Source organism: Vulpes lagopus, chromosome 11, assembly GCF_018345385.1.
Source record: "Vulpes lagopus strain Blue_001 chromosome 11, ASM1834538v1, whole genome shotgun sequence".
NCBI lineage: Eukaryota > Metazoa > Chordata > Mammalia > Carnivora > Canidae > Vulpes > Vulpes lagopus.
Genome location: NC_054834.1, coordinates 78,554,091 through 78,571,849, shown reverse-complemented (window position 1 = coordinate 78,571,849; position 17,759 = coordinate 78,554,091). Strand labels below are relative to the sequence as shown.

Genomic DNA, 17,759 nt, shown 5'->3' with positions numbered 1-17,759 from the left:
TGGGTGTGGAGGCAGTTAATCCCATGCCCTTCCCTGCCCTGTTGGCCACCATCTACCTCTTCTCACTTTCAATTGCACCCACTTCCTCACCACTTAGTGAGGTGAGGGCTTTATATACTTATAAAGGTCAAGGCTTACTGAGGTCAGGGCTTTATATACACAGATCACCGAATCCTTACCTGTGAGGCAGTTGTATTATCCCCATTTTACAGCTGGAGAAATGAAGGTGCAGAGAGTGAACAGACTCACCTACAGTCTTGGAATTTATAAGCGGTACCGAGGAATTTACATCTAGGCCTTTCTGGCTCTATACTACAAGTCTGATCCTTCTGGCTTGTTTTAGGGGCTTTGCAGCCTCGTGGAGCTGTGTGCTAGCTGACCCCAGCCTCATGACTTATAAGCACAGGGCTCCCAAAGCTACCCAGGCCAAAGTGAGAACCAATCCTTCTCCACCTTGGCTCAGTCAGCCGAAGGTAGGACAGTTTCAGAAGGAGCTATAATTGGTATCTCAAGAACACCCAACACCAAAAGGCTAGGCTTCAAAAGAGCTTCGTGGGGTGCCTGGGTGGCTCAGTGGCTGAGCGTCTGCCTTTGGCTCAGGTCGTGATCCCACGGTACTAGAATCGAATCCTGCATCAGGCTCCCTGTATGGAGCCTGCTTCTCCCTCTGCCTGTGTCTCTGCCTTTCTCTCTGTATCTCGCATGAATAAAAAAATAGAATATTAAAAAAAAAAAGAGCTTCAAAGTAGATATGATTACTTGGCCCTTGGCCTGAGCTGGTCAAGGAGGGGGCTTAGTAGGCTGCAGGTTTGCTTGGAACACATGACCCTGCTGGGGTATGGATGCTGCTGCCCTGAGGAAGGGTGCTACTGGTGCTACTTGTGACCATAGGTTGGCCATCATATTCCCTGGCCCTTGCTATCCTCTTTGAGGTCAGCTGCTTCCCTGGACCCCAGTAGCTAAGTTCTCTATCTCCATCTGAGAGTTGTCTCCATCTTGGCCCTCTTCCCCTGTGGGGGCCCAGGTCACTCTTTCTTGTTTACCCCATACAGGGCCATGCCCCAGGTAATGTGAATTTTTTCCTCACATGCTCCTGGTGTCCACCCTTCCCCTTCACCTGATCTGCCCTTCCACCTATCCTGATCACTGTTCTGCACTGCTCCTGGCCAAAGCTCTGTGCCCCAATGGACAAACATGCCCTTAGTAGGAATGCCTCAAAAATTACTTTCATTATAATGGCAGCTCACATATACACGCTTTAAGCGCTGTGCTAAGCACTGATTCCCAAGCCCAAACTCTTGACACTAAACCATAAAAGAACACGGGGACAGACATTTCAAAGTAGAGAAACAGAGGGGTTTATGTCACAGAATCACATCCTGGAAAAGCTCAAGGCCAGATATGGATTTTTCTTTTTTTTCTGAGTATATGAGGAGAGGTCACTTCCTACAAGGAGAACAGCCACGGATCTCAGGCAATTGTTACACCACTCTGTGAAGGGGTATAGGGTCAGTACTACTAGCTCCATTTTACAAGTGGAGACTCTGGAGGTCAGGGAGACACATGACTTGCCCAAAGTCACACAGCTATTTAGCAGCAGATGAGGTGAGAACTAAAGCCTGGTCTTTGGAGCCTGACTGCAGCTCTCGACTCTGCTCCACATAGCTCACCCTCTGAAGCTGGGACCTGGGTAACACTGCTCTGTGGTCCTTATCCTGCCTGAGGGTCCTGTCCAGGACCACACTCCTTTTGCAGGGATCCAGGGCACTTCTTTCTCCCACTTCCTCCTTTCCATGCCCTTCCAGTGATCTGTCCTGTGCTGACCAACCCACAGTCAGACACTTGGGGAAGGTTTTGTCCTGTCCCCTCATTTTTGGATGAAATGGAGGCCCAGAGAGGGGAAGGGACTGGCACTTACCTCTCCCACTGCCCATCCCCGAGCTCACCTGCTACCCCTGCTGCTCCTTGTGAGGACAGGTGTGTCGCCCCACCCTCCAGGCCCCTACCTTGCCAATAACGTCATTGCGGCTAAGCTTGTCCTTGTCCATGACGGTGATGATGATGGTTGTCTCCCTCAGCTTCTCTGTGGGTATATCGAAGGCAAAAGACTCGTTGAAGATAGGGTTCAGGTTCCTCTTCATCGTCACCGTCTTCTTCTTCTCCACCCGCTTGTCCTTGTACATCAGCCACACCTTCACGTAGGGGTCTGGGGGATGGGCAGGAGACAGGTCAGAGGGACAGTGAGGGGGCTCCCCAGGAGAGGCTGCGGGGGCAGGAGGGACTGTGTGCTTTCCCTGGAGGGTGAGGAAAGCCCCAAGCAGCAAGGAGAGGCATCTGAGGGACCAGTGCATAGATCAACTGGAAGCAAGCTTGGCCATCACCCAGGTGCCCTACTGTGGACACAAACAAGGACACAGAGCCCCACAGAGGCCTGATGTGGCCCGAGGTCATGGATGAGAAGTGTCCAGGCTGGCGCTGGAGCCCAGGTCTCTCCTTCTCCTTGATTCTGGTCAGGACAGAGTCCAAGATGATACAGACCCTAAGGGTTCTCCCATGGGGACCACCTAGGACTCTAGGGTAGAGGAGCTGAGCCCAGAGGTGGGGTGAGAGGGCTGGGGTGAGTGCCACAGCTCAGACCCTGCTCCCTACATCCAGCATGAGCCTTGTGTTCCCACAATCTCCCCGGTCCATCCACCCTCTGTGTTGAGAGGCCTCAGCACCTGATGTGCCCCCGATGTCCATGGCTTTGAGGTTCCGAGCTTTGATGATGTTCACGATGATGGAGTTGGCAGAGGGGTTGTAGCAGAGAGACAAGAGCAGCTCCCCTCGGCTCCCCTGTGGGGGACAAGGTTGGGGTGAGCCTGGGCCATGGGGAGAGGTGCTCCCCCCTCTTGCCTTGGCTCCCCACGGGAGCCGTGTGGGGACTAGGGGAGGGAGGTCAGTTAGAGAACTCTGTGACTGGCCCCACTGCCCCAGGGCCCTCCCTGCTGTGGCCTGGCAGCTCACCCACCCCCATCTGTCACTTCCATCACACCTGGTGTCCCCTCATCTAGCATCCTTTGTGCACCCTCCCATGGGGGCCCTGCTCCCTGAACAGAGTGCCAGGTCCTTGTCACAGCTCAGGCTATTCTCCCGAGGTGCCAGCACCCAGTACTGAGACTGAGGCTACAGGTGGACTAGGACCAGATCTGCCAGCCCCAACCCACCAGCCCCCACACCAGGGGCCCGCAAGAAGGGCCTTACACTCCCATCGCTGCATGGCTTCAGATCCTTCCAGAAGGTCTGCATCTGGGTCAGGTCCACCTTGTTGAGAGGGATGGACACCTCCCCAATGGGGTCATTGCGGCTGAACCGGTCATAGTCCAGGACCTGGAGGTAGAGGACCCTCTGCACCACCTTCTCGTAGGGGAAACCTGGGAGACAGACAGCATGGATGAAGAGGGGACAGAGGCGCCACATGGGGCCCAAGCAGGTCCGCGCTCCAGGGCAGGAAGTCCCTGAGACCGAAAGGGCTGGCCCTGTGCCTGCCTGCCGTCCCCTCACCGAGGCACAGCACACAATTGCTGAATTCAGACCTTCCTGAAACATCAGCAAGAACTGTCACTGTCCCATTTGTCCCTCTTAACAATTCTTCAGGTGGACAGCACCTTGTACATTTTACAGGTGAGGAGATGGCACCTCAGGTGGCTTGTCCTCAAAGCCATGGACATCGGGGGCACATCAGGTTACTGGCCAGAAATCTCCTGGCTAATAAAGAGAAGACCAGGGACTGGTTACGCACTCGTTTGTCACATGTCTGTCTTGGTGGCCAGGGCAGTGGCCCCTCTCTCCCTGGGCAGCCCTGCCCCTGCCAATCATCCAGGGACAAGCCTGGGCAAGTGGCCCTATCTGAGATGGCCACGACTGCCAGAAAGCAAGCCCTAGGAGGACTCAGGCGGAGGCAAGTGGACGTAGGTCCCGAGATTCCACGCTTCCCCTTCTGGTACATTAGCCTGTCCTTCATCGTTCCTCAACAAATCCTGAAGCTGCCCCCTTCTCCACTACCACCCCCTCATCTAAGCTGCTGGAGCATTTTGCCTAGATAGTCACAAGAGTTTCCAAACCACCCTCCCTGCCTGCGCACTTTCTCCTACCATCCATTGTCAACATAGCAGAGCAATCCCTTAAAAATAGAAATCCCATCACGACACTCTCCCGCTTAAAGCCTTTCGGTGGCTCCCAGGGCACTTAGAGTAAAAGCCATGTGCCCTGCTTTGGCTCCGAGTCCTTCTGTACAACGTGGCTTGACATACTTTCCTGCCCCTCCCATGAGCACTCTTGGCTCAACGGTGGGCTCCGGCCACACCAGCTTCCTTACCAGCTTTCAAGCACCAGCTCCTGTCTGGAGGTCCCTCCACCACCTGCCCTGGCCTAAACAGGTCTCAGCTTTCCTTCCTGATGTCCCAAATGGCATCAGGTCCCCTGTTCTCGATTCCAGCACTTTCTTTTCACACCCCACACTGTGGGCTGTAATACACTCATCTGTTTCCTTGAATCTGATTCCCACCAGGCTAGGATTTCCAGGAAGGCATCTCTGTCCTTAGCCACAGGATCCTAGTGTCCAACACTGTTTCTGGCACGTAGTAGGCACTCGATAAATATTTGTTTAAATGAATCAATACTTGAAAGGATAAATAAATAGCAGCCAAATGGCCTGATGGAGCAGCAGGAGTGTGGGGGAGGGGTGGGGGGTGAGGAGGCCACACAGGCAGCCAGGGGAGGGAGGCTGAGGAAGGGCTGAAGCCAGAGTCATCGGGCCTGGGGAGGCTTGGTCAGAGGAGGGGCCAGCCTGGGCAATGCAGGGGGTGCAGGTCAGCCTAGAGACCTGAAGTGGTGAGATCCTGAACCATGGTGTGAGCAAGAAGAAGAGAGGATACCTGACACCTTAGCCCAGCTGGTGGAGAAGATGGAGGGAGAGGAAGAGCTCTGGAGGGTTCTAGCACTTCCAGCCAGATGTTAGAAGCAGAACTGTCTCTGATAGGAACTGGTGTGCTGGAAGAGGAAGTCTTATGTTCCCTAGCCCCTGAATTCCTTCAGGGTTTCCTCCTCATACCGAAGGGGGCTACATCTGGCTCATCTTGGATTCCCCTGGGGACCTTCCCAGGGGACCTTTAGCATCGATTCAGGTGAAATGGTTCTAGAAATGTTAGAGGCTCCAAGAGGTCCCCACACCTGAGTCAGCTCTCTTCAACAGCAGAGGAGTCTCTTATTTGGCAAATGCCTATTCATCCATCAGAACCCATCCTGAATGGCCCCTATTCTGGGAAATGTTTTCCAGCACCATCAAGGGGAGCGTCTAGTAGATGCCCACAGCATCAGCCATGCAGCATATGGCTCAATTATCTAGACACCTATGTCCTCCATTAGATCAGGAACACCCTGAGGGACAAATGGCTCTTGTTCTCTTTTGCACCCCCAGTACCCAGGATAGTGCCCAGCCCACCGTCGGTGCTAGATAAATGTCTGCAGAAGAGACCAGGGAATCGAAGTTCTGCCTGCAAATCTCACCCCACCAGCTGGCCTCATTCATCCATCTCTAGACAGCTGAGCCTTTCACTGATTTGTCTCATCTCTAATCTGGCCCCCACACTGACTTGGGGAAGACAAGGGTCTGCAAACACACAAGCACCCACTAGCTCACCCTCAATGATTCAGCTGAGGTGAGCTGGTTGTCATCTTGCAGAAGGGGTGGGGTGCCAAGTGGTTGGGACACCAGGTGGGGAAGATTCCCTGGGACACACACTGAAAATTCTAGAGGGCCAAGGGGCACCTAGCAGTTGGAGTGGTAGGGTTTATTCTCATTGGCTGACCGTGTCTCAAAAGGATAACAGCTTCTCTAAGTGGAGTCCAGGCACCAAAAAGGCCTGGAACAGAAATCACTCCCTGAACACAGCCCAGCTTCCTGGTTACCTTGGATCCTCAGAGATAAGAGATAAAGGTGGCCTTCAGAAGGGGTCTGCAGGAGAGAGGAAGGACATTTGTCTCAGTGGCCTCTAGGAGCCAGACACATGTTCAGAGCTGTTATTCCTGTGTGTCTGGATGTGGGCGGGGAGAGCAGTATGCAGGGTAGGGTGGGGAGGGCTCAGAGCAGGGGAACAGACAGTTTCTTTAACAAACTGGTATAAAGGGTTTTCCAGGTATTATAAGTCCTTTCATAATTTCCTGATTTGTTTCATCCTTGCTATTGCTATCTTTGCTTTTTTAAAAAAAATATTTTATTTATTTATTCATGAGAGACACACACAGAGAGAGAGGCAGAGACACAGTCAGAGGGAGAAGCAGGCTTCCTATGGGGAACCCAATGCAGGACTCAATCCCAGGACCTCGGGATCACGCCCTGAGCAGAAGGCAGACACTAAATCACTGGGCCAACCAGGTGTCCCTCTATCTTTGTTTTATAGATGAAGAGAGCACAGCACAGAGAAGTTCGGGAACTTGCCCTGGTCACACAGCCAGGAAATAAGTGGCAGAGCTGTGTTTCAAACAGACAGCCTGGGCCATAGCCCATGTCTCAGCCACTACGCTATGCTCCTGGTTCTCCACTTGTGGGTCCTGAGGACGACTCCCTTCCTGCCTGCCCTCCTCAGGATGAGTTCCATGTCTGGGCAGGAACTCCAGATAGTGGCCTAGCTGTGCTCCTCAGCCTCTGGCTGTCATACCTGATCCCAGCTACACATAAAATGCAGCCTGGGTGGCTCAGGGGTTTAGTGCCACCTTCGGCCCAGGGCCTGATTCTGGAGACCCGGGATCGAGTCCCACGTCAGGCTCCCTGCATGGAGCCTGCTTCTCCCTTTGCCTGTGTTTCTACCTCTCTTTGTTTCTCACTAATAAATAAATAAAATCTTTAAAAATAAATAAAATAACGGGGATGATGAATTCCTTTAAAAAAATGCATCAGGTTAACTGGTCTGAGACACCAGCAGGGTGAGTACCAGCAGGCCTGTGTGTGTGTCCATGTGTGCTTCCAGGAGCGCATTGGTGTATGTGCCTCTGGACAGGGCCTGGTGCAGGGGAAGAGGGGACTTTGGGTGGGGGCAGGGCAGCAGCGGCCTCACCTTCAAAGAGGAAAGTCTCATTCCAGTGGGGGTTCAGGTTCTTCCGCTTCACCTTGGTCTCCAGCTTGTGCTTCTTGTCTGGCAGAAGGTAGATCTTGACAAAGGGGTCGCTGGTGCCACTGAAGTCCTTGGCTGGCAGTTCCTGGGCCTTCATGATCTTCACGGTGAGGGTGGACTCTTGGAAGTTGTAGCCGACACTGAACTGGATCCGGCCCAGGTTCTCCCGGCTGCAGCCCTCGTGGGCCTCATCCTCTTCAGAGCCTGGGGAGAGCTGGAGGTGGGGGGAGAGGGCAGCAGGGTTGGGGAGGATTCTCCTTCCCCCAGGCCCCCACCACAGCCCAACCACACTGAGGAAGCCTCCCTGTGCTTGGAGCCAAGTCCTGCTGCTAGGGGCTTGCTCTTCTCCCTCTGCTCACAACGTGGGGCTGGTGGTGGCCCATCTCTGTCATATTCACATCTGGGCGAGGGTGGTCAGGTCACACAGGAGGGGCAGAGCCAGAACAGCCCCTGTCCCCCTACCAGGAACCTGAGAGCAGTGTGCACCCCACTCCCCAGCCTCCCCTAGAAGCTCTGGTTCGGCCCACTGGCCCTGACCCCTGACCCAAGCTCCAGCTCAGGTTTTGGCTCCCCACTCTCCTCCCCAACCCCACCCACACATCTGTCTTGGTGTCCCCTGGGTCCCGAGCTCCCCCTCCTGCTCTCCACCCTTCACAGCCAAGCCAGGGCCCGCTGTGAAATGCACCAGCACAGAACCTGGGCTACAGAACAGATGAGGGAGGTTGTTCACATCTCAAAAGAGTTTACCGAGATATTTCTTTGGAAAGTGACTCTCCAGGGTTCCAAGGATGATGTGATTTACAAAATGAGAAAGGCGAGTTTTCAGGAGCAACGTCTAATTTGTGTGAGGCATAAATTCTCGTAGGAGTGCTAAAAGTACAGGTGTCCAGGCCCCGTCCTCAGAGAGCCTGATTTGTTGGGGCTGGAGAGGGCTAGGCCAGCACAGTGGTTTACAGAGCATCTCAGCTCACTCCTAGGAGGCAGGGGGGGGGGGGGGGGGCTGAGGGCCATGAGGAGGAAGGGATCTGCCGGCATTCAGTCCCCAACTCCCAGGAGCAGGCTCTAGGGCCAGCCCAGCAAGGGACAGGACAATAGGACATAGGCAAGGAGGGAGGCAGAGTCATCACCTTCCCAAGCCAATGATGAAACTCTGAAGGGAGTTAATTTGGGGGAGGGTCTCCCAGCCACATCTCAGCCGTGGCTGCTCAAGGGAATACCTGCAGAAGTCTCCCAGCAGCCCAGGTCCCATCCCAGAACCATGGGTCCAAGTGGCCCAGGCATCTCTCTCTCTGAAAGCTCCCCAGGTGACTGGATGGGAACCAGAGTTGGAACTCATGGTACCACATTTAGTAGGAAACTGCTGGCCCATTTTCCCTCCCCACTTTCCCTACAGGAGCCTCCCCTGTGCCTCCTTCGTCCTAGGGAGCAGCCCCAGGCTCTGAAATACTAAATAATACAGATAATAAGAATAGACATAGTGTGCACCTACCATGGCGGAAGACTCTTACATCACCTTCTTACTGAATCCTGACAACAAGCAGGGCGAGGCGGTTATCACCACTCCCTAGCTGAGGAGACCATCTCAGAGAGGTTAAGTCACACAGCCAAGATTGCACAGCATTATGGACCCTCTCTGACCTGAAAGCCCACTTTCTACCACAGAAGACTCATGCCCCAGGGCAATTTGGAGACTCCTCCCCCCCACCACCTCAAGACAGGGAGAACTCACCTGCCCCAGGTGAGAAGATTCAAATCATGCTAAGAACAGCAATGACCATGTCTGGCCTCAACCTGTGCCCTGTGTTTTGCACTCATTTACTGCCTCTCTGCCATCTGCGTGAGGCAGGCACTAGCCCGTACCAGCTGGGTTTTGAGCACACAGAGGTGATTCACTTGCCTCAAGTCACCCATGAGTGTACAATAAGTTGAAACTCAAAGCCAGGTCAGTGCCCAGCCATCACGGGTGCCCTTCCAGCTCCCCTCACTCTGACACTGAAATCAGCAACTGGGGCTTCATCAGCCACATGCTGGTCCTGCCTGGAGCTGGAAGGAGGGCTGAGCAGCCTCCCCTGCTCTTCCTCACAGTAGAAGAGGATCCCTCCAGCTCCTACCCAGTTGCCAGATCCAGGCAACCCTGCAGGCTCCCCTCCTGGCCCACAGAAAATGTGGCTTCCCTTCCCAGGTACAGTATCCCCCACCCCACCGCCACCCTGTGCTCCTGCCTGCTGTTGGAACCAGCGTCACTCCCTGTGCATCTCAGATTCTGCACCTACAGAATGGGATCATAATATACATCTTGTGGGGTTCCGGGGACGATTAAGTGCGCTCACATCCTGCTCTGTGGTCTGGCCCCTGCCACTGCTGGCTCTGGAACCCGGAGCCTGGGGCATGCATGAGTAGGCAGTGGCAGCAAAGACCAATTGCCCCTCCTGTTCCTTGTATAGTTTGGGTGGAGTCCCTGGTGACTGAAGCCCAGGTGACCCCAGCCCCATCTGAGGTCCCTCTGGTCACTTGGCTCTCGGTTCCCAAACAGGGTAGTCTGCGGGGTGGAGGCCCAAGCTGGGCCTGGCTCTGTACCTGTTCCCAGCTTTCCCAAACCATAGTCCCAAGTCCTAATTAAGGAGCTGGGGCAGCTTGAGGAGCTGTTTCCATGGCAACCAGATGGTCATCCCTACAGCCACCCCTACTGGGGCCCCAGGGGAGGTGTCACCTGAGCCCCTGATCCAGTAGAAGCAAGCATCCAAAAGCATGCCAGGGCTGGGGTGACCGGATAAGGGTGAAACTTGGCCTCCCCTCTTGATCCCGTTCCCTCAGTCCCTTCTTCTGGACAGCTATGTGGGGTGCCTGGCTCCTGACCCCCAGCTTCTGATGGCCTGGGGGCTGCTGTCTTCCTCATCACTATGAATGACAATGACCCAGCTCTGGTCTAGGGCTGGGCAATGAGACCTCACCTGCCCAATTCTGAGCAGCCGCTGAGCCCTGAGCCCACAAGTGGGCCCTGGGGCCTATGCTCCCTTCCTCTGTCTGAGGCTGTCAGTTCCTCCCTGGGGGCAGTGCAGCAGCCAAGATGACTGGGAGTGGGCTGTTCCTGTCTGGAACCCAACCACTAGGAAGCTGTAAACAATTAAAAGGATGGGCAGGGAGGCAGCATAGGCTGTGGCATGGCCCATCCAGAGGACAGTATGGCAGGGCCCACCTCCCAGAGGACAGAAGAGGGCCAGGTTCATGGGGGCCTATGGTGGGCCTGGTGGGTGAGGCCCAAGGGGGACCAGATCTGGAACAGGAGAATCTGATGCCCTAATCTGGATCCGAGAGAGATGCATATCCTAGGGCCCACTCAGTCCTGCTGACTGGGAATCTGCATTTTTAAAAAAGTTTTATGTATCCAAGTCATCTCTACACTCAGCATGGGGCTCGAACTCATGATCCCAAGATCTGGAACTGCAGGCTCTTCCAGCTGAAACAGCCAGGCACCCCATGGGAATCTACATTTTAATGACCTCCCAGTGATTTGTGTGCTTATTACAATTTGAAAGTGCTGGCTAGAAAGGGGCAGTGGGGATGATGGTTGGGGCTGGCTGGAACCCTAAACAGCAGAAGGGTAGGGCCTAGGGCGCTGGGGCCCCAAGGAGCGTGGCAGCTGCAATGCCAGGGTCTGAGCAAGGGAACCCTGGACTGGCAAGGGCTTGAGAGCCACAAACTTGCTTCCCTCTCTCTACAGGAGGGATTGGGGAGGGGACTTGTCCCAGGTTATGTCCAGTAAGAACACAGCAGGCACCAGGTTCTCAAGCTCATGCCCTAACCCTCCTTGGGACTTCTGAGCTGGCAAACCTTTGACTACACCCTACAAACCTCCGGCTGCCCCATCACAATGTCTCCACCTTGGGGCCCTGGCCCTCCTTGGGCTCTTTGGCCAGCACAGGTGAGGCAAACGGCTGGGACTCATGGCTGCCACCAGAGGGTGCAATGCGAAGCCTCAACCTCTGCTTTGGTGAAAACACCCCAGAACTGTAGGGCTGGGAGCCTGGGGGTGAGGGAGTGGGGTGTGCACAGAAGACGCTCAGCACAGTGGTTCCCCACTCTCCCCACCCCCGCCAGGAATCAGGACCTGGGGGGTTCCTACTCTCCTGTTATTTTTGGGCCCCGCTGGACCCCAGCAACGGGAATTGAGGGAGGTCCCTGGAGGGAGCTCTGAGACCCGCTCCACTGGGAGCTCCACCTCTGATCTCCACTCAGGGGGAAACCACTCCAAGAGAGGGGACACACTCAGCCCCAAGCCTTTCCTCCTACGTTCATAAAAATACCTTCTACGAATCGGTTTACTTGGATCCCCAACTCAAAGACCCAGAAAGAAACTGGAGGAAGTTGGGCATTCTTCTTCTCACTTAACAAATGAGGAAACTGAGGCACAGAGAGCCTGTTCTGGGGGAAAGGCTGAGAAAAGAACCCAAGCCTCGCTTGCTCAGTCACCATGCTGGTTCCCTTTCCTGAGCAGGCAACTCGCATGCTGTCACCAATTTTCACACACGTCCCTCCCCGGCCCCGGCCTCCCAGTCCAGCTCCTGCCTGGTGCCCCGGCATCCTGCCCTTCTCACCATGAGCATCTCACTGGTGAGGGAGTTGACAAGATCCGAGACGGAGGAGCGTGGCTCGGTCCGGCGGTCAGACTCATCATGGGGTGTCTGGCCTGGCACTGGAGCTGTGTTCACTGCTTTCCCTCCTGCAGGTAACCTGGAGGTGGGGGGAATCTGAATGAGCACAGGTCAGCAGGTGGGCTGGGTTGGGCACCTTTGCCGGGGTGGCGGTAGCACCTCGTCTGAGACCCACGCAGCCACCATCTCCTTCCTGCAGGCCAGCAGGAGCTATGCTCTCGTCCACAGGGAAGCCTGATTTTCCCATAAACCAGTGCTCAGGGCCCATCTGCCTCACCTGAGCATGATGCAGCTAGACTGCCCCTGTGAGTGCTGTTCTGGTGGGTATTCCCACTGTTCCGGTTCCCCAGAAAATCCCCCACCATCCAGTCACTGCCTGAATGTTGGTCTCTGAGCATGGCCCCCTTCCCAGAGGCCCCCTGCCATCCCTGCTTGCTCCAACCTGGCAGGGGAGGCCCCCAAGGTGGCATGTCCAGGTCACCCCCTGCGTCATGACCCTCTGCAAACACACCCAGAGTGTTATCTCCCAGAGGCCCCACCTGTGTTTGTTCAGGCTGAGAACACATGCCCTTCAGACACGAGACAGACTAGGTGAGGTCAGGACCACTGTCCACACACTGGCCAGTGGAACTTTCTACAATGACAGCAGGGTTCTATTATCTGCACTGTTCATATGTGGCTACTGAGCATTTGAAGTGGCCAGTGCGACTAAGAATAGAATTTTTTAGTTTTGTTCAACCAAAACTAATTCAAACAGCCACCTGTTGGGTAGGGTGAACCTACACCCTCTTGCTCCCCAGTCCCCACTGGCCTCCTGTTCTGAGGACTATGTGTGGGAGAGATGGGGCACCACTGAGAAGCCCTGTATCTGACCATTCCATGCGAGGCCCTGTGTGCACCCCGACTCCATACTGCTCTTGGGAAGCTGGGCTCTCTGGCCCAGCAGCTGGGTGGTGAGCCCAGGCTCTGTCCAGCCAAGGCTCAGAAAAGGGGCACTAAAAACCTGCTCAGGGACCAGGCTGGAACATCTCATGAGAAGGAAAGGTGGGGCAGGCAGCAAGGAAAATATGGGAAGACTGGCAGCACGGGGCTCAGGACAAGCTACCATAGAACAGCTCTGAGAGTACCAGAGCCACAGACTCGGAGACACACACAGGCTGGACAACACCCTTGGTATGGACAGGCTGCTGGCACACAGTTGACCACGACAAGCAGACAGACATGCACAGAATATGCCAGGCCCTGGAGGGGAGATACCAAGACCCAACAGCAAGGTGTGCACAGCATGCCCGTGCATGCATGCACACTGACGCACAGACACACACACACACACACACACACACACACACACACACGAGTGCACACAAGCCCGACAGACACCCAAGGGACTGGGGAGAAAATGGCAATAAGGCAGGTCGACCAGAGCAGTGAAATGACACACACACACAGCGATGCGCACACTTAGATCCTGGGAGGAAACATCCAGGGAGACTCAGTCATGCCGCGGTGTGCGTGTGAGTCAGGACAGACTGAATCAGGCTGAGCAGCAAGCAGTTTCAGGGACACACGGCCTCAAAATTGGACACACACGCACCTGCCATAACTCAGCTCTGCCTTGACAGCGCAAGACACTCCGCCCCGCCTGGGGCCAGCAGGGGGTCCCCTCCCGGAGGTGAGGCCATGGCAACACACGCACACACACGGGGACACACACGCGGACACGTGCTTACGCAGACAGGCACGGGGAGGAAGAGGACACTGAAATAGCTAGAGAGGTAAAGTCAGGTTAAAAATAGAGTGGGACAGGAGGAGAGCGCCAGATTGACTGCTGAAGGTATGAGAAAGTCGGTTATTTTGGCCACACCACAGCATCGGCACAGCTGTAAAGCAGCCTGGGAAGATGGTCAGCGCCACTGAAGCTACTGGAGGTCACAGGACAGAGAGGGACAGAGAGACAAGTGCACAGAGAGGCAGAGGGAGAGGCGAAGGAGCCTGTCGCTGGCCCAGGGACATCCCTGTGAGGAGCAGATGGGAAGAAGGAGAGGGGGAGAGAGGCCAAGAAAAGTTAGTCGGAGGCCAGTGAAGAAGGCTGCAGGGTGGACAAGGAGACGAGCGAGGCGGCCGAGAGGAGAGGCAGAGAGGAGGCAGGGAACACACACCAGGACAGAGGAAACATGGTGGCTTGGGGGTGAGGAGAGTAATGGGGGGGCCAGGTCCCTGCCCTGCCCCGCGCCCCACTTGAGTGAGGGTGGGGCCACGGTGAAAACCATTCGGATCCCAAGGAGCCACGGAAGGGATGGCAGAGAGCATGACATGGGGATGGAGGCAGTGCAGGATGGGTGAAGGCAGCAGGGCACGGGAGCCAGGGTTGGTTCTGGCCTCCTTCCTTCCTCCCTCCCTCCCCAGTGCAAATGCATTCTGATCCTGGGGCCCACTGAGGCTCAGAGACTGGGAGATCCGGGATGGGGGGCTTCCAGGCCACCAAGGATCCTGGGAGCAAGGCAGTGACCAACCTTCCCATCTCCATGATGCTTGCTAGATGCACCCCCTCACTTATCTGGGAATTGGAATGGCTGCTCCTCCTTCTGGGGCCTTCCTGTCTAGGGATCTGCTGCTGACAGACCTCCCCAGGATAGCTAAGGCCCACCCACACCCCAGGCATCCAGCCAAGGGGTCAGCTGAATGGGAAGGAGGAGTTTGGGGTAAAGGGGCAGACTCTGGGTCTGGAGGCAGAAGCTTAAGAGAAGGGGACAGCTGACCCAAGCCTACCATTCCAAGGTCCAAAGAGCTAGGAGTTCAGAGGAGTGGAGCCCTAAGGTGCCAGATGCCTGGTGGATGGTGTCAGAGCCGCTTGGGGCTAGGGAGGGTGCCAGGAAGGAAGCGCTCAGTTCTGGACACCCTCACAGGGCCCAGTTGCCCAGGAAACACCCCAGAGGCCACAAGACAGAAGGGCCAGGTAGGAGTGGCATGTGGCCAGGTAGGAGTGGCATGTGTCCACCCTGAAAGCCGAAAGCCAGGGGGAGGGGATGGGGGCGGGGGGGGGGGGCAGGGCCCAAGGCCTCCACCTCCACACCCACCTTTCCCAGGAAGGCAGGGACAGCTGATGTAATGGTCAGAAGGGATGGGCGTGTTAGAATACGGAGGGAGACCTACATGGCAAAGAGGTAAAAATAGGCTGTGGGTGGAAATGGAGCCAGCTAATGAACACATGGGTGACGTGAAATCTCGTTTCCAGCCTGTGTCTGCTCCTGCACACTTCACACCTTTCCCCGGCAAGGAGCTCGGGTTCTCAGCAGACTCCCAGAGGCCTCCAGCCCCCTCCTGCTGCCTCTCCCCCATGGCCCTGGCCCTCTCTCATGGCACTGTGGTCTTCCCGGGCCCAGTCCAGGACCTCCACGGTGCCAGGTGGGCTGGAGGTGGCAGGCTCTGTTCCTCCTGCTTCCCAGGACGTGGGCTCAGGGTTTGACACCATCTGTGCCACTGAGTGAAAGATCCCATCCCTCTCTTCCCTCCCACCCTCTGGGGATTTCTGGCTGTGTCCATCATAGACATGCAACTATGAACTTAGAATGGGAAGAAAATGAGAGAAGCCACTGGCAGGACAGGCAGTCAGCTGTCTAACTCTTGGCCTACCCTTTGGTAATCCACAGGCCCCTAGTGGCAGCCTGGGACAGTCCCCTCCTGCCTTATGGGCCTCAGGGAATGTCAGCATCCCTGCCCAGTGCACAGGATCTGACAGGCACCCCAGCCTGAGGGGTTCTTCCCTCATTAGAAGCATAGCATGCCCAAGCTGTAAGGGGTCACCCCCTTCAGTCCTTCATACAACAGACAAGGAAGCAGAGGCTCAGAGAGGGGCAGAGACTCGCCCAAGTCTGCAGAGCGTGGCTCTGGCACAACCAGAGCTAGAAGGTCAGCATCCTGGCTGTCAGCCCACAGGCTCTCTTGCAGGCCTTTGGAGGAACCCTCCCTCTGTGACTACAGGTGTGTGGCTGACCCAGCTCAAGGCCAGGTGATGGGAGGCAGCCAAACCAGGTGCAGGATCACCCCACCTTTGCGATGCTGCCTGAGCTCCCAGCCCTCCGACCTTTCCCTGTCTCCTTCCCCACGAGTGCTCCATGCCCTCCCTGAGACAGGCAGGAGATGCTTCCCTGAGTTCCTGGTGGCAAAGTCTTGGCTAAATGCCCAGCCCTCTACTTGGCCTGTGCTGTGGCCATACAAGAGATTCCAGAGGACCTGCAGCAGGGCTCCCAGTACCAAACAGGGATACTGTTTGGTACTGGGAGCCTAACTGGCACTTGCTGGCTGCTCTCAGCCCCTTACCCTATCCCCTCCTCCTGGTACCTCAGGCTCAGAGCTTCCTTTTGGTTCTTTCTGGTCACCAGGCCTGTCCTATGCCCCAGACCCTCTCCACCAGGGCTCCTCCGCAATCAGCCAAGCAGCCCAGCCACACCCATGCAGTACCCCAGCAGTGGGGTATGCTATTACCCCCCTGTGGGACCTCCAGGCAAGAGGGAGGTTGGGTGGCAGGGATGAGGGAGAATAGGCTGGTGCCCCTTCCCTGCATCCCCCCGCCCACCAACCACCAGAGAAACTGGGATTTCAGGGTTGGGGGTGGGGCAGAGATGAAAGATGAGGGGCAGCAGTGGGTGGGGGGGAGCCAAGCAGGGAGATGGGGCAGAAAGGCTGGCTTGCTCGGGCGAGGGCAAGCATGCCTGGGGAGCAGGCTTGATCCAGAATGGTCCCAGGACAGCCACGCTGGCCTCGGACCCATGGGACACCCCAGGGTGGCCTGTGTGAGGGCACCAGCTGGGGAGGGGGCTGTCCTCCCGCTCCAGGATCGCTGAGGGCACCACCGCCTCATCCAGCAGCTGGGCCAGGGCTGGTCAAGGCCAGTAGCCTCTCTGCTCCTCCATCTCTGCCGCTGCCGCTGCAGGCCTTTGCCTGTGCTCGTACCTCTTGTCCCCCTGAGCGTTCTGGTTCTGCTGGGTTCCTGGGTTTTGCAGGTCAGGGATATTGGCAAAGTCATCCTGTTCCGAAAGCCCTAAGACCAAGGATAGCACCACCATCCTGCCTTCCCTGCCCGAGGTGGGCAGCCCACCAGCCGGGAGGAAACGAGGAGGCCCCACGAGTGGGGTCGGGGAGGGGAAAGAGAGAGACAGAGACAGAGACAGAGACAAAGAGAGAGATAAGAAAAAAGCGTAAGAAACTGGCCCTGCAGGAGAGAAACCACACTTTAGCACTGTCAACAGTTGTAGTAGAGCAGAGTCGGGTGGAGGCAGGAAGGGAGAGAGGGAATGAGGGAAGGTGTCCATGGCCTGAGACCAAAGCCTGCCTTGGGGCCAGAGAGCAAGATGCTCTGGAGGCATTTGGGGAAGGGGCTGGGCAGAGGCCCGCTAAAGTGGCATGTGCCCGGGATGCTGCCAAAGAAGACTTGGGGCAGGCTGGGGGAGGGGAGCATAGGGTCTGGGACATGCAGACTTCCAAGGTGAACAAAGACCTCTCCAGCTGAACAAAGACCAGAGGCTACTTGCTCTGGCCATCTGGGCCCCTGGGAGAAGAGGGAGGGCCTCCATTCCCATCTTGCTTTGGGATATGCAGGCAGGGCTCCCAGGTGGGAGGTTCTTAGAAAGTTTGGAAATCCGATGGGCATTGCACCCTGTGCTTATGGAAGGCCCTCATAACGACATCTCTGGGACATGGTCAGCCAAATGGCCCGACACCAGGAGGGGTCCCTGAACACACAGCCCAGTAGAGAATGGAAGTCCCTTCTGGCATATCAGGTGTGATGGCCATAGTGGGCCTTCTCTGGAGTTCCCAGGAATAACTACTGAGGCTTTTGGGTCCAGTTCAGCGGCCTTTCCTTGGAGAAGCAGTCCAGAAGTCACCAAAAAGCCAAGGTGGAGAGAGAGAAAGTGCAGGAAGCTGGCAAGGTCTGTAGGCATCCTGGTAGGACTCA

The 17,759-nt window shown here is 56.1% G+C and overlaps 1 protein-coding gene across 9 annotated transcripts in view; it reads right to left on the bottom strand.

The window, feature by feature from the left end:
* The window catches only part of SYT7 (synaptotagmin 7), a 61,762-nt gene that overhangs the window by 3,535 nt on the left and 40,468 nt on the right, over window positions 1-17,759 (bottom strand). For 5 of the 9 annotated variants that reach the window (XM_041773606.1, XM_041773609.1, XM_041773608.1 and 2 more), the window contains 5 exons: window positions 11,747-11,882; window positions 7,095-7,365; window positions 3,244-3,413; window positions 2,721-2,835; window positions 2,007-2,206 (listed from right to left, as the gene is read on the bottom strand). In XM_041773606.1, coding sequence (XP_041629540.1) covers window positions 2,007-2,206; window positions 2,721-2,835; window positions 3,244-3,413; window positions 7,095-7,365; window positions 11,747-11,882 — 892 coding nt within the window. Of the gene's footprint in view, window positions 1-2,006; window positions 2,207-2,720; window positions 2,836-3,243; window positions 3,414-7,094; window positions 7,366-11,746; window positions 11,883-16,756; window positions 16,880-17,759 lie in introns of all 9 variants that reach the window. The other 4 variants (XM_041773601.1, XM_041773603.1, XM_041773602.1 and 1 more) reach the window with 1 other exon arrangement.